At 53.2% G+C, this 16248-nt stretch overlaps 1 protein-coding gene across 4 annotated transcripts in view; it reads right to left on the reverse strand.

The window, feature by feature from the left end:
• LOC144729830 (protein mono-ADP-ribosyltransferase PARP14-like) overlaps positions 1-16248 on the reverse strand; it is a 117051-nt gene that overhangs the window by 6211 nt on the left and 94592 nt on the right. For all 4 annotated transcript variants that reach the window (XM_078610363.1, XM_078610348.1, XM_078610364.1 and 1 more), the window contains 2 exons: positions 1332-1538; positions 604-1221 (listed from right to left, as the gene is read on the reverse strand). In XM_078610363.1, coding sequence (XP_078466489.1) covers positions 604-1221; positions 1332-1538 — 825 coding nt within the window. The remainder of the gene's footprint in view (positions 1-603; positions 1222-1331; positions 1539-16248) is intronic.

A 16248-nucleotide genomic window follows, 5' to 3' on the forward strand; every position in this document is an offset into this window, starting at 1 on the left:
TGCTTGGCTTATATATATCTTTTTTGTTATACCATATCCTGATTAAATTATATGAGACAGACAAATCACACGAAACTGAACACGTTAGATAATACAAATATGAACCAATGCGATAATGAGAAAACATACAATATCGAGTATTGATGAATCAGTGCAGTGAAGACAAAATAAATTGATTAAAAACGACAGACAGAATGAGAAAGAAACAATATAGCATAGACAAAATAGACCGTAGAGATAATATAGTTTTAAACGAGACAGACACGACAAATGGGACGGCAATACATATGGCACCGACACTAAAAACTATATAGGTTAAAGGCGATACAATAAAAAGTGATACAAGCAATACAAGGATACAGACATTACAAACAAGACAGTAAAGTAAAAATACAATATAAATGAAAGAAATTGTTGATGAGATTAAACAAACGGGAAATATAGCAAACATGGAATGAACAATACAAATAAGGTAGTTTATACGAGATGGAAAATAGTTATTAATCAAACTTGACAGTTTTTTCCATCACAGATTTTATAAAGTGTTAAAGAGCAGAAACCTTTCTACTATTATGGCATTATTTTGAATGTGCATTTACTCACCAGTGGGAAGTTTTCGTTTAATCATAACCTCTATACCTTCATTGTTCATGGTTTTTTCTTTTAACTTGACCACTGACTTATTACCAAACTCTTCAATAAAAACCTTAATCTCCTTATTTATATAAGCTTCTTCAATGAGGGCGTTGGATTTGGGGCTGAATGGGATGTACGTTTCCTGTTGTTGGTACATCCAAGTGACTTTATCAAACAACATAGTTTCTAGTTGTGTTTTCTCAATCCTCTTTCTTACATTGTTTATCACTTCATGGAGTTCAATAAAAACCTGGCTTACATCAGATGTATTGCCTTGGATTTTTATTGAGCCACTATCGTTTGTGTCAATTGTAATGAAAACTTGGTTTTTATCTTGCAAAAGAAATATTTTCTCTCTTTCCTCATCTCCAAACTGTAAAATAACTTCATTATTTATCTCTCTTTCACATTTTTCCTTATTTAAGTTTCCCTCTATCTCCGTAATTACTAGATTGAAGCAGTCTTCTGAGTCAGACGTGAGTTGAATGTGGATTGGTTCAATCCTAAATGGAATCTGGCTTGACTGAGTTTGTTGCTGGTCTTCGCTTGTAACTGTCACGATGGATTTCAATTTTCCAAAACCTCCTGTGGAATAGCAAACCATTCATCAATGAAAGCAAGAACAAAATGTAATGCTTAAATCGTATACTGAAATGACCAGCTGTTGTGTACTGTGCATTTGCATCGCTCTTTACTTGACATATAAGACCAGAAGCCCTTGTCTTGAGCAGTAGACTTTTCCTGTCTGCGCTGTATTTCCTGATGAAAAGCCGGAAGTGTCCCTTGATTATCATCCATAACCTGAATGATATTAAGTTTCTTCGGTTTCTTATGAGTAGAAAATTCAGATACTGAATCAAATAAAGCCTCAGCAGACTGTTGGGCTGTCAGCCATTGAACACCTAGGAAACACACAGTAAATGAAGTCAGAAAGTTACACCGACATTTATGTTTGAAAATATACTGTTGCATTTTACTCTTATGCCTAGCCAACACTTAAAGAGGTAATGAGACAATACTTGTGTAGGGGTGTCAGGGGAAGGATTCCCACCAGTAGGAGGGTTAGTGGGAGGGGTGATCGAGTAGATGTAAGGGGAGAATGGGCTGGAAGAGGGGGCTTTTGGCGGGAACGAGATTGGGATGGCTGGGGACAGGTGTGGATGGGAGAAAAGGATTAAAAGACGAAACCCCTGCAATCTTGTGTCGGCTCTCCTTTACATCTGGTGGTAGCGGTGGGATCTACAATGGCTACGAAGAAGAATCCCCGCGGAAAAGAGCCAAGAGAAGAGGAAGCAGGGGCCGGGGATCCTTCCCATCCTGGGCAACAAGGGGGCCTGCTATCAGAAGCAGCAGCAGGGGGCCTGGATCGCCAGGAGGACCCCATGGAGGACCGCATGGCCCGCGTGGAGAGGGCACTCCAGGAGCTACTGCAGAGGCTCCCTATGGGGGGCCCGCCTGAACCGGGACCCCCACCCCCACGCGTACTATGGGAGGAGAGGCCACGGGACCCGGAGGCCGACCAGCCGGCCGGGCAGGAGCCACAACCAACCTCGTCACGCCAGCCGCCGCTGCTCCCGCCAAAATCCCCAAGGCTAAATACCCAACACGGAGAGCAGGTGGCAGGACGGCCGCATCGGCTGGGGCCCGTCGACAAGTTCGTGGCCGAGGAAGAAGATTGGGAGGGGTTTGTCCGCCGATTCGAGGCTGCCTTCCACGCTCTCGAGTGGACAGACGAAGAGGCACTACGAGCTTTGCCATCCGTTCTGGGCGAAGAGGCACTCTCCTCTTACACCTCCCTTCCCTCGCACAGCAAGACCACGCTACAGGCGGCCTACGAGGCTTTGGGGGAGATCTATTGCCCGGTGGAAGGAGCCTTTAAACGGTTCCAGGACCGCCAGCGAGGGGCTAGAGAATCCCCTTTAGCCTACAGGGGTGCGCTGCTCGTGTTGGCGAGGAGGGCTTTCCCTCACCTGGCTGAAGAAGCGCTCGAGGACCTCGTGGTCGAGCACCTCATCGCCTACGCTTGCCGCGCTGGCGTTGTAATGCCCGTAGTGACGCCGGAGGAACGCACCTCGCTGTGGGCTGCCCAGACCATCCAAGCCCACGAGCAGGTCATGGGCCAGGCACCACCCGTGGGCCGGGTGGCTGGCGCGGCGGGGGGGAGCAGCCGAGCCGTTGCCGCGGCGCTACTGGGTCCAGCGACACCAACCGCCGAACCTGCACCGTCGCCACAGGCTGCCTGCGGGGCAGCTGGGAACGGACCCCCGACGTCTGAGCCGGAGCCATCGCTGCAGGAGGTGTACGCGGCGATCCGGGGACTGGCGGAGCAGAGGGACCAGGGGCGCGACCAGCCGTTTCATCGCTGGCAGCCGCATCTACAACATCGCGCCGAGCCCCCCCGACGGAACGTCCCGTGGGTCTGCCACCGTTGTGGTCGAGAGGGGCATGTGGCGAGGGGGTGCCGCACGGAGCCGGAGGCCGCCAACGCCACCTGGAACCCGCCGGGGCCGAACGCCGACAGGATCCAGGCGAGTGACGCCGTCCCGCCCGGCCTCTCGGTCGGGCCGAGCAATTACAACCCCGACGCCGCGAACTCACCTGGAGTCTCCTCGGGGTGGGCGCCGTTGGTGTCGTTCCCCTGTCCCCACTGTCCTGGTCGGGGGAAGGGGATCCCGCCAGGGATAGCGCCGGGGCCGGTGATCGCGTCGCGACCAGAAGTGGCGTCGCGACCAGAAGTGGCGTCGCGAACGGACGTGACGTTGCATCCGGAAGTGACATCGCAGCCGAAAGTGGTGTCGTGGATCGTGCCGTGAATTGCACCGTGGCCGGGGACCGCGCCGGGAATCGCGCCGGGGCCGGGAGGGACGTCGCGACCGGACGTGGCATCGCGGGCGGGCGTGACGTCGCGGGAGGAAGTGACGTCGCGGGCGGAAGTGAGGTCGCGGGCGGAAGTGAGGTCGCGGGCGGAAGTGAAGTCGTGGGCGGGAGTGACGTCGCGGCCGGGAGTGACGTCGCGGCCGGACGTGACATCGCGGGCAGGCGTGGTTTCGCGGGCGGGCGTGACGTCACAACCGGAAGTGACGTCACTAGTTACCTGCGACGCCGGCGAGTTGCCAGGGGCAACGGCCCTTGGGCTGAGGCAGCACACAAGATTGACATTGCGCCCTGGAGCAGTTCCACGGCCCGCTTCACCACCGCTTTGCGGCGGAGCGAGACGGAACCAGGCGGACCACGCCCCCGTGACAAAGGAAAGGGAGGGGAGAAGGGAGGGGCTCACGGGAAGGCCCACCCCCCAATCCCCACCGCCCCCCACAAGGGGAGCCCATCCTACGTCACCAAGGGGGGGCAATTTGCACCACATAGAGAGCCCAGCCCGCAACCCAGGGGGAAGCCCACACTATGTAACAAGGGCGCGTTCACCCTCCAAAGGGAGGAACCCCATCTTCGATCCAGTGGCCGGACTCAGCCACACAATGGAGGAAGCTGGCAAGGCGGGTGGTAGCGGCCATGTCAGGAACCTCGGTCCTGGTCGGTGAAATCGCGGGAGTGTCGGCACGTATCTTGGTTGATACGGGGGCATCAGCCACGATCATCTCGAGCACCATACACGAGATGCTGCCGGATAAAATCCGACCTTTAGTCCCCGTCAAGACGACGTTCATTGCAGAAAATGGAGGCAGCATGGGCTTCCTGGGCCAGGTTGAAGCCCCAATACAGATTGGGCAGCTTTCAGTAGCAGGACCCATCCTTGTCTCCGCAACGTTGCCCGTACCCTGCCTGTTGGGGACAGACTTTCTGAGGCGGATGCCAATGAAAATCGATCTGGCCAATGGGCGGGTGGAAGTCCAGGGAGCGCATCTCCATTTCCTAAAGGCGGAGGGGGCCAGCCGGGGTGTACTCTACGTGCAGGCTCTGGTCAGTAAGTCTGTCTCCATTCCCCCAGCAGCCCAGATGCTAATTCCGCTGCGATATCGGTCCCCCCTCGTGACAGCCCGACCGGACTCACCCATCCTGGTGTCTCCGGCGTCAGCTGCCATGGATCGCCATGTGCTGGTGGGAGCCGAAACTATTGTACAGAGGAACCAGCATCTGTTCATTCAGGTGCTGAACACCTCCGATAAAACAGCGACAGTGTAGGAGGGAACAGTTCTGGCCCACGTTAGTCCCTTGTCACTAGGAGCCCCAGGGACAGAGCCCGAGCTTGTAGGCAGCATCAGCCAGTCCGAGGACAGAGGGGCCGAATCGTGGATGGACCAGCTGGCGGGGCCTGAGCCGGGATTGCCGCCCGACCAGAAACACCAGCTGCACTCGTTATTGCATGAGTTCTCGGACGTGTTCAGCCGGGGACCGTTTGACCTAGGGCGCACAAATCTGTCGCAGCACCACATCAACACGGGAGACGCCGCACCCTTGCGCCAAAACACATATAGAATGAGCCCAATGGAAAAAGGGCACATTCAACAAGCGGTGCAGGAGATCCTGCGGGCCGACATAATTTCGCCATCCTCGAGTCCCTGGGGGGCACCGGTGGTCCTAGTCAAGAAGTCAGACAGATCACTGAGATTCTGTGTGGACTTCCGACGCCTCAATGCCGTCACGCTGGCCGACGCATATCCCCTACCACGCATCGACGACTCATTGGATGCACTGGCGGGAGCAACATTTTTCAGTACGCTGGATTTATTGTCCGGGTTCTGGCAGGTCCCACTAGACGCGGACTCCCGGCCTAAAACAGCGTTCCGGACACCACAGGGCCTGTTCGAGTTGAACTGCCTGCCTATGGGCCTCCAGACTGCGCTGGCGACGTTCCAACGCATAATGGAGTTGGCCTTAGCAGGCCTCCAATGAGAAACGTGCCTCATCTACCTGGATGACGTCATTGTCTTCAGCCGATCATTCGAGGAACACATTGACCGATTATGTCAGGTATTCCTGCGGTTCCGGAATGCGAACTTGAAGCTCAAGCCGTCGAAGTGCCACCTTATGCAGTCATCAGTACGCTACTTGGGCCACGTTGTCAGTGAGTCTGGAGTGGCTACAGACCCGGAAAAGATGGCCTGCGTGAGGGCCTGGGCTGTTCCCAAAATGGTTCCAGAGGTACGCCGGTTTGTGGGTTTCGTTTCTTACTACCGCCGGTTTGTACCCAACTTCGCAACCATTGCCAAGCCCTTGCACGTGTTGACGGCGACTTTTATTGGGGCCCTCTGGAGGAAGAGGCATTCCAGCAGCTGCGCTCATGTCTGACAGATGCACCACCATTGGCCTTTCCAGATGTTGGCCTCCCCTTTATCCTGGACACGGACACCAGCGATGTGGGCATCGGCAGTGTTTTGTCGCAAGTCCAGCAGGGTCGGGAGGTGGTTATCGCCTATGGTAGTCGCGTGCTTTCATCAGCGGAGCAGCGCTACTGCGTCACACGTAGGGAACTCCTGGCAGTCGTTCACTTCGTGCAGCAATTCCGACCCTACCTGTATGGTCGCAAATTTACAGTCCGCACTGACCACGCGGCCTTGCAGTATTCACTCCGCATTGACCAGCCTTTGGGCCAGCTGGCCAGATGGATAGAGCACCTGCAGGAGTACAGGTACCAAGTGGTGCATCGCAAAGGGACCAGACACGCCAACGCAGACGCATTGTCCCGACTGGTGCCCCAGGGCCCTTGTGCATGCACCACAGGCGGGGCACGCTGCAAGGAGGCGAGGCTGGAGGGGACGGTCATCGTTCCCGTACGCACGGCGGAGGATGCACAGGGTGAGGTCCAGCTGACCGACCACGACCTGGGGCTGACCTTGGACGATTGGAGACGGCTACAGCTGGAGGAAGCCCCACTGCGAACGCTACATGCCTCAGCAGAGGCAGGGGGGGAGGAGTACATCGTATGGGAGGACCTCCTCATGCGATGGGACCCGACAGGGCGCCGGCGATGCCTGGTAGTTCCGGAGTCGCTGCGTCAACAATTGGTGATGGACGTACACGGCCGCCAGTTGCTGCACCTGGCGGGGCGGAAGACACTGTACACATTACAGGGTCGGTACTTTTGGCCAGGTATGACCACTGAAGTGCATCGATGGGTCACTACCTGCGTCGAATGTGCGAGGCGAAAGCCGCCACCCCCGGGTAAGCCGGGCGCCCCTACAGCCCATCATGGTGACCAGGGTCAACGAATTGGTTGCGTTGGACATCCTGGGACCACTGCCGGTCATGCCACGGGGAAATAAATACCTGTTGGTCGGAGTCGAGTACTGCACGAGGTGACTGATGGCGTGGGCCCTCCCGGACCAAACAGCACAGACCATCGCCGATGCCTTCGTGGGAGGCTATGTCCTTGATAAGGGGGCACCGGAGCGGTTGCTCACGGATCAGGGCAGGAATTTCTCCTCACGGCTATTGAAGGACGTCTGCTCTATCCTGGGCACTAAAAAGGTCCGAAAATCTCCGTATCATCTCCAGACCGATGGGATGGTAGAGCGGCTTAACCGCACCATAGCGGCCATGCTGTCCCAAGTGGTGGACGAAAACCATTCCGACTGGGACTTCCACATTCCATCGGTCTTAGCAGCGTACAGGGTGGCCCCGCACGCGGCAACGGGGTTCTTGCCGTTTTTCCTGATGTGCGGACGGGATCCCGTTCCGCCTATTGAGGTGCAGCTGACGGACATTCCCGCAAGAGCTGACGCATGGCCGAAGGCACTAAAGACCTCCCTCATTTATTTGAGAGAGGCCCGCCAAGCAGCCGAGGCCGCATCGGCCACGAGCCAAGAGAGTAATGTACGGATACGGGAGAGGACAGTGACAGTCAAGCCCTTTAAAGTCGGGGACCAGGCATGGCTACACTGTCCTCAGGTGCCGGTTGGCCTCTCACCAAAGCTGCACCGACCCTGGAAAGGGCCGGTCGAGGTCATTAAAGCACTCCGACAGCAGTGCGTCCAGGTCCAACTGGGTAAGCGACGATGGTTTGTACACCCCACCCGCCTTAAGCCATACATCTCTCCACCGTCATCTTCACCAATATCACCACCAACATCACTGCCAATATCATCATCATCATCATCCCTACCCAGGCCAAGGTCGCCGACCACCCCGCGCCGACCGGCAGGGGGTTCGGTGCCCTGTGTTCCCTTGTCACCTACAGCACCCCATGTGAGGCCTGACGGAGCGGCGGCACGAGCGGGGGCCAGAGAGACAGCGGCGCCAGGCAAGGCAACACCGGCACCACCGAACCAGGGACCGTGACGAGAGGGCCTTCGAAGGAGGAGGCCGCCACGGTCATCTGCTGCCTGTGGATGTCCGGGCTGTTACGGGACGCTGGCTGGAGACCTGGGCAGGCCGCACAATTGATTTTGTTGTGTTATATTGCATTGTATGGTTGTAGGGGGGTTAAGGGCTGTCGTCACTGTCAGTGGTGGGTGGCATGGGGAGACTTAAATGGTCCATGGAGGAGGCAGAATCGAGGACGTTTTTTTTTTCTCCGGGGGGGGGGGGGTGATGTAGGGGTGTCAGGGGAAGGATTCCCACCAATAGGAGGGTTAGTGGGAGGGGTGATCGAGTAGATATAAGGAGAGAATGGGCGGGAAGAGGGGGCTTTTGGCGGGAACGAGATTGAGACGGCTGGGGACAGGTGTGGATGGGAGAAAAGGATTAAAAGACGAAACCCCTGCAATCTTGTGTCGGCTCTCCTTTACACTTGGATGATATACAGTTGTGGTGCCACGGCCTCGAAGTCACTCTGCAAGTGCCGTGACCCCTCCTGGCCCCCACATTGAATACACACACAGCGTACACACGAAGTGTCCTGGCGTGGGAATGCTTGGCATAACGGCTTTTATTCCAAAGGGTCCCGATGAGGAAAGTTCCACGGTTTCCCGACCTTCGCAGGACAATTTACATCACGGTGCCCCTGAATTGGCTTAATAGTGTATGGGCACAAACAAGTTACCGGGCCAGCCGCAATGAGTCATTCACGGCGTCGGGAGAAGCCGGGGTGAAAAAAGCAGGAAAAGCAGATGATGAGGTCAGGGAAGCGCAGTGCCACTAACTCCCCCGATCCCCACACCGAGTACACACCCGATTCCCGCTCACGGCCAACACCAGTGACGATTATCTTAACCGGTCCTGGGCCTCCTCTAGGTCGACTCAGCCTCAAATGAGTACCTGGTGCGGTGTGTAAACATCGTCACTGGGGAGACAAAGGTGGTCAGGCATGGTGCCGGCCACCCACCCCCTTGTGTACCGTTCCGGCCTTCATAGGTGCTCGCTAACAGCACTTGCCCCTACAGCCTGTTAAGGCTATACAGAGGATCTTTGTCTTTATCTTTGATATAGATGTTGGTGATTGTATCAGAAACGTGAGCAAAAGTAATATACAACAAGTTTGAGAGATGCATAAAATAAGAGCAGGACACAAAGATATGGAAGAAATTGTATACCTAGTTCAATTATTGAAGGCGAATCAGGATTAAAATGTTGAAAGGTAAGCAAAAAAAGTATCAAGTGCTTTTGAAAAGCCTAACTTGATCATGAAAAGCAGCATACGAATGTACTCGAAGAGGCTATCATTTAATCAGTGTTGACTGGCCATCTGTAGAATATGGATCCGAAAAATACAGACTGACAGACAGAAAATGGAACCAAGACTTTAAAATGTCCAAAGACACGTAGCAAGATGCTTGCTCAGATTTACATTGAAAGACCCAGAATACATACGAGGGAACACGTGCAAAACGGAAGCATAATATCTAACATTACATGAATTAGGCTTGGGCATATAACCAGACTAAGTTGTGTTAAGAATTCAGATACATTGCTAAAAAGGATGAAAGGACAAGACTGGTAATGTGAATAGCAGCGAAAGGAGAAAATACACCCAATATAATAATTGCTGATAATATGGAACAAGTAAAATAGTCCGCAGGAGTGAGCTGGGATGTTGTGCCATGTGATCATAAGCAATTATTATTCCCGTGGGTGAGTCCTCATCAAGCATTGGATAGACAAATACTGATCGTATTATATGTAAAATGTTTTTCGATAATATCATTGTTCAGTCAACGTTCTGTATATAAATTAGTAAACAGACAATCATCATTGAGTATTCTGTCCATAGACATTTCCGATGCACAATTCTATCCTCCAAGTTCCACTGGTTCTGCTGCCCTCTTCATCTGTCCACAAGTCCTTCCTCACTGAACATCATTAAGGATCGCCATTAATTTCCTTCCTCTCGGTTTTTCCCCGAAAAAAACCTTCCTTTGATCACCTCTTTCAACTTCTTTCGTCTCACTACTGCCTGTCCATTGCAGATTTTCTACTTCTTCCTAATCGATTAAATGAGTTAATATTCTTATTCTACTTGATACAGCACCTCTTTGTTGGCCCAGAATATCTATTTTTGAAGAAAAAAACTGCCCTATGAACCCAAAAACCTGAGTTAAATTCCTCGCCATGGCTAACGCCAGTCGGGAATGTCCAGAACCTCCAGTAAGGTACTCTGTCAACGCCAGTCCATTAATGATGTAGCTGCTAAGGTCCTGACCAAAGCTCCTCATTCAGAACATATCACTCTTGTTCCTGTATAAATGTACCAGTATTCGGTTAAATTCCATGTTGAATTCAAGTCCTCCTCACGTTCAAGGCCCTGAAAAATCTCGCATATCCGTACATTGAGAAGTTCTGGCTGTGCCCCTACGTTCCAACAAGAATTATGTGGTTGGTGGACTTGGATCTCCTCTGTATTCCCAAAACGAAGCTCGGGACAATGGGCAATGATCTCTGGGCCTTTGCTGTTTTGGCACCTGGACATGGAACTCTCCGCCGATAGTTGTCAGGGAGTCCAGTTTTGTCGGGAATTTCAGGTCCCGCCCACAACATTTGTTTCAGAAAGCGTTTTCTATTTTAACTCACCAACTTCTTACCAATCGCCCACCCCCCCCCCCCCCCCCCATTATCATTGATGAATAGCACCTTAAGATTTTATAAGGTGCTATCAAAGCTGTTCATTATTATTCTTCCCAGCTGCAATTCCCCCTGTCATGATTCACTGTTGGTATTTCTTGTGGAATGGGGCTCTGCTCATTCCGCATGATAAATTGGACCAAAAACATCTACGTGACTTTAGCAGAATATTTTTTTATGAAGTTACAAGCTAATGCCAAAATCCTGCAAAAGCATGAAAACATAATCTCTTTAAATTGTGCCTTATGTGATGGTACATAGATGTTTTATGTTTGTTCATACAAGGTACAGTCATACCTCGGTATACGACCGCTTTGGAATACGTCGAATTTGGTATACGTCGTGTTTTGACGAGAAAAAAATGTCTTGGGATACGACGTCTTGCTTGGGATACGACGCGCTTGCTAGAACTTGTATGGGTCGGGATGAGTCACCGTGTACAGTACCCGCATATACCCCACCTCCAATAAAGCTCTAACAAGCTGTAACAGTATTGTGTCGAATGACCAGACAATGTCACACTTCAGGAACATTCTTAGAAGAAGGCAAAAACCAACTTCAATGGACAGGCTTTTAGTAAAACTCAAACCTGGTGAACCTCAACCAGGTCCAAGTCAAGAAGAAAAAGAAAAGAAAAAGAGAAAAAACCCCAGAATTTCAACTTTCTGAAGTTTTAATGGAAGGGGACTCTCCTTCAAAAAAATTACATCTCCTCCTCCCCTTCCTCACCACCATCCTCGTAGGCTATCATCTCCTTTCAGCAAGGTAAAATGAAGTCAAATAATATTTTTATTTCAATTTATTTATGTATGCATTTATTGTAATTTATGTATGCATTTTAGTAATAAGTAGTGTCTAAATTATTTGATACAACCCTATTAATGTATAATATTCCACGTAAAATATAATTTCTTATACTCTGGAACGGATTATTTCCTTTCTCTTTATTAAATAGTTTGGTATACGTCATTTTCGGTATAAGTCCTACCTTCTGGAACGAATTAATGATGTATACCGAGGTATCACTGTACAACGTACATACATTTGCCACAATTTACACCAGTGTAGTGACTGTGATTGTCCCTGTGTGGTGCCGGGCTTACAAAGCCATGGCGGAAAATGTGCTGACATTATGTGTAGCCCGCTTACGGGGCATAGTACCAGCCCTAGCGGGGCTTTGGTGAGCGCTGGTCAGCGTGGAGGCACCGCGAGCAGTGTGCGGTGCGGGCTCCCAGTGAGGTAGCTAGAGGGAGCGTCAGCCAGCCAGCCAGGGTTATGTTGGGGCATGATACGCTGGTTGACCTACTGACACGTGAACGGGTGATATTGGAGGGGGGCCACCGGTGGACGGGGGCCGCTGGGCGGTCACGTGGTCTAAAAGAGCTCTCGGGAGCCTTCAAGAAAGATCTCGAGAGATCTGGGCGGGGCGATGGGCGGAGCCAGCCCCAGCCCAGGGGGATATAACGGGGGGCCCCGTGAGGAGATCAAGGTTCTTTGTTTGCTGGTGTGAAGAAGATCCACGTCAGGGAGAAATCTCTAGCCACGCGGTCCGGGACCCAGCGAACCGTGTCTAGTTCTGCCGTAGCGTGGTTAGATGGGCATTCGATACCCGAGTGTAGATGGTGTTATGTTATGTTAAAGTTGCTTAATAAATAGTGTTGCTCAAAAGACAACGTCTGCGACTAAGTTGGACTCACGACACCAGTATTACAGGCTTTGTTGTTTCATACAGTTAATGTATCATTTCACCTCTTGTGCATGTGAAGTATTCAATGACGGCAGGAAACTCCTTGACGGGTAACACACTTTTTATTAAATCTTGACTTGTCACTATACAACGAGTGGTCTCTATTCCTCAGACTACACACACTTCACTTGACTCGTGTAGCATCTATTCCTCCGGCTACACACACTTCACTTGACTCGTGTAGCATTTATTCCTCCGGCTACACACACTGCACTTGACTCGTGTAGCTTCTATTCCTCCGGCTACACACACTGCACTTGACTTGTGTAGCTTCTATTCCTCCGGCTACACACACTGCACTTGACTCCGTAACGTCCGTGAAGCCTACAGGCCCACCCCGGCTTGGGCGTGGGCCACAACCTCCGAGTCCCACGAGCCGGCTCTCTCACGGACGTTCGGCTCCGGGTCCCAGGGTTCCGCCTCTTCCTCCGTCTTCCGTCTTCGCTGGTACTCTCCCCCCGTGCGCCTGTGCGCATCCCCTTATATAGTCCCCGCTCACGGGAGACGGAGTGTATGCGGACCTCGACGTGAGCATCGCTCCTTAGTTAACCAATCACGCCGCGCTGTTCCTACGATCCGTTTTCCCCAGCGCGTGTTACCACTACACAACCAATCACGCCGCGCTGCCACATGATCACTCCCTCTCAAGCACGTCACCGGCACACAGCCAATCACCACCACACAACCCATGACCCCGCGCTGACCCCTGATCCCCCACCGTCAGCGCGCGTCACCAACACACACAGCCAATCCCTACGCGCTGACACACGATCCCTACCCCAGCGCGTATCACCACTACATCACCCCCTCCCACATAGCTCGCAGCCGGCCCGGCTGCTAAACAACAACACACTACAACGTCAACACAAGAAAACCCCACCCCCCAGTGTGCCCCGTAACGCAAAAACAACAACTCAACAACAACAACAACAACTTATGTACAAATCGACAACCAACGCAATAAAAGTCAACAACAACAACAACTAGATAAGAAGCTATGTACAGCCCGACGAACAACACAATAAAAGCGAATTCCAGAAAATGAACGCGTCCAGTGTCTCTGCGACCACATGCAGTGACGAGGCGCTCCGGCCGCCTCGCCTCCTCAATCGGTAGATCATAACAAGTAGCGTGACCTAGCGCGAATCCGCCTGGCCAGTCCGTCGTATGGAACGGGACGCTGACGACTGTCCGGTGGCTCCGGCTGCTCTGGACGGCGCGGATCGGGCCTGGAAGGACCGGTCGCGCCGTGAAGATCCGGCCGCCGGTGGTCGGCAGCTGTCAGTTCCGAGACACCTGGGAGCGGATCAGGCGGAGACACGTGAGGATCAGGCAGAGACATTTCCCCCCTTGGGTCGTCGGTCACGTCACATGCTCGGCCCTCACGACACAAAGGGAGGCCATATGGAGGCGAGAACGGTTTCAGTCGGGAGGGGTGGACGTACCAACGATGCTTTCCCCATTTTATTTGAACGCACTGGGGGCGTGCAACCCGCACGACCTCCACGGATCCCCGCCATGGCTTCAACAATTTAGGCGACGTAGCCAAAGGTGCCTGAGGGCAATGCAGCCAGGCCCTATCACCAGGTTTCCAGTCGTGCACGGACACCTTCCGTGCACGCAACCGCTCGTTTGCAATTTGGCGAGCCCGCGAATTAAGCCGTGCGGCCTCCCTTGCCTCTGTCAGCTTATGGATATTAAATTTAATATGTTCAGCCAATTTCGAATTTGTTTGTGGTGCGGGCAGGCCCAGCTGCGTTTCCATGGGCGGGTCGGCTTCCCGACCGTACATCAGATAGAATGGGGAAAATCCCGTTGCTGAATGGGGGGCCATTCTATACGCGGCGAGGACCCCCGGGACCTGCAGGTCCCAATCAACATGTGCCTCACACACCTGCTGGCACAGCATAGAAGTCAAAGTCCTGTGGAGTCTCTCCACCATCCCATCCGTCTGTGGGTGGTACGGGGAGGTACGCACCTTCTTAGTACCCAATAGGTCGCACACCTCTTGCAGCAATTTACTTGAAAAAATTTTCCCTTGGTCGGTCAGCAAGCGTTCGGGAGCCCCCTTGTCCAGGACGTAGCCCTGGACAAAGGCGTCCGTCACAGCCGCCGCCGACTGGTTGGCGAGTGGCCACGCCATAGGCCACCGGGTAAAATATTCGACACCCACCAACAGGTACCTTTTTCCCCTAGGCGTGACTGGAAAAGGCCCCAAAATATCGAGCGCAACGAGTTCGTTAGTGCGCGAGACCTGAATAGATTGCAGCGGTAGATTAGATGCCACGGGCGGTGGTTTCCGTCTGGCGCAATCAATTTTATTTGAACGCACTGGGGGCGTGCAACCCGCACGACCTCCACGGAGAATATTTACCACGTCACTCCCCATCCCCGGCCAATAATAGTCACGCTGAAGCAGAGCAAGCATTTTGTTTACTCCCAAATGCAAGAGGCGTTCATGTGCGGCCAGGACAACCTTCCCCCTCACAGCGGAAGGCACCACAAGTGCGTCCCGCCGAGACAAACTATCCCATCTCATTAATAGGCCTTGCTTAAGTACCCAGGAGCCAGTTCGCTCCCGGCCCTCCTCGGGACCCCCCACCCTGCGGCGCAATGCTAGCAGGGAGCTGTCTTCCATTTGGAGACGGCCCCACTCAATCAGCGACAGTGAGAGTAGCGAGTCCTCACCCTCAGGGGTAGCGGGAACATCCCCGATTGGTGCACCCGCGGTCGCAGCCAACGCCCCCATACCTTCCCCAACTGTCGGTTTACAGCGCGCCGATCCCGATAAGCACGCACCCAACTGTACCGTTGACAAATCGTTCGAGTCCGCGCACAGCGAATCGACCCATACAAGGTCCTCCCTCGCTGTAATGTTCCCCGTGGGGCTCGGATCAACCTGCGCAACCAGCCGCTCTTCCGCAGGGATCCGTGCCGCGTGAGCTAGCATGGTGCCCTGCTGAATAACGGCCGGCCGCGACCCAGCGTTTAAAACCATCACAAACGGGTCCTTGTCAGCCCGAACCAAAGTGTGAGCCACCGACAAATCGAGACCCCCGACAGCCCTATTTGAAGGACCCAACAGCATGCCTTGTTCCGAGGTCTCCCCCACCCACGGTTTCCGCAACCGGAGGGGAATTAACATCTGTGAACCCGGGGGCACGTGCACGGTCTGTGTCGCTAACGCTTGTATCGTAGCGCACGCCGTCCGAATTTCAGTAGGGTTCGTCAAAAATGAAATACGGCGACCCGATGGTAGTTCAATGCAACGTTGATCGATGAGAATTTTAACGGGCATTTTAGCCAAAAAATCAGTGCCCAATAGACAAGGAACCGCCAAGGAAGAAGAAACGAAAACGGGTCCCGACAATTTTATATCTCCAATGCAAATGGACGCCCTAATCTGACCGATAATGCCCAACGATCCCCCATTAGCGACGTAAAATGGCACGTCCACTGGGAGCAGCGGTCGACATTGGATGGGGAGAATGTTGTAAATGAGGTCCGATATAATAGTCGCCGACGCCCCCGTGTCCACTAACACCCTGACCTCGACCCCATCAATGAATCCCATAACGACGGATGATCCAGCCGACACAGCCACTATCCTGTGCCCCAACTCCGACCATTTAATGTCCCCTCGGTCCCGCACGAACCCCCCTCGCCGAAGCGAATCCCCGATCCCTAACCGGCTCTCCTCCGCCGCAATGCGACGGCCCATGTGTGTCGTGCATGTAGGCCGAGCATGTGAAGCGCCGCGACTCGCCGGGGTTAGTAGGGATGACTTGGGGCCTTGGTCGTCGTCCAGCCGAGGTCCCATGGCGCGCTGACGTGGAGCGCGGCAACCGGACGCCACTAGGCCCCGGAGGCCGCAGTTGTAACACGTGATGAGGGTCCTCGGAGATCTCGGTTGC

The sequence above is a fragment of the Lampetra planeri genome, chromosome 2 (genome assembly GCF_965212315.1).
Source record: "Lampetra planeri chromosome 2, kcLamPlan1.2.h2, whole genome shotgun sequence".
NCBI lineage: Eukaryota > Metazoa > Chordata > Hyperoartia > Petromyzontiformes > Petromyzontidae > Lampetra > Lampetra planeri.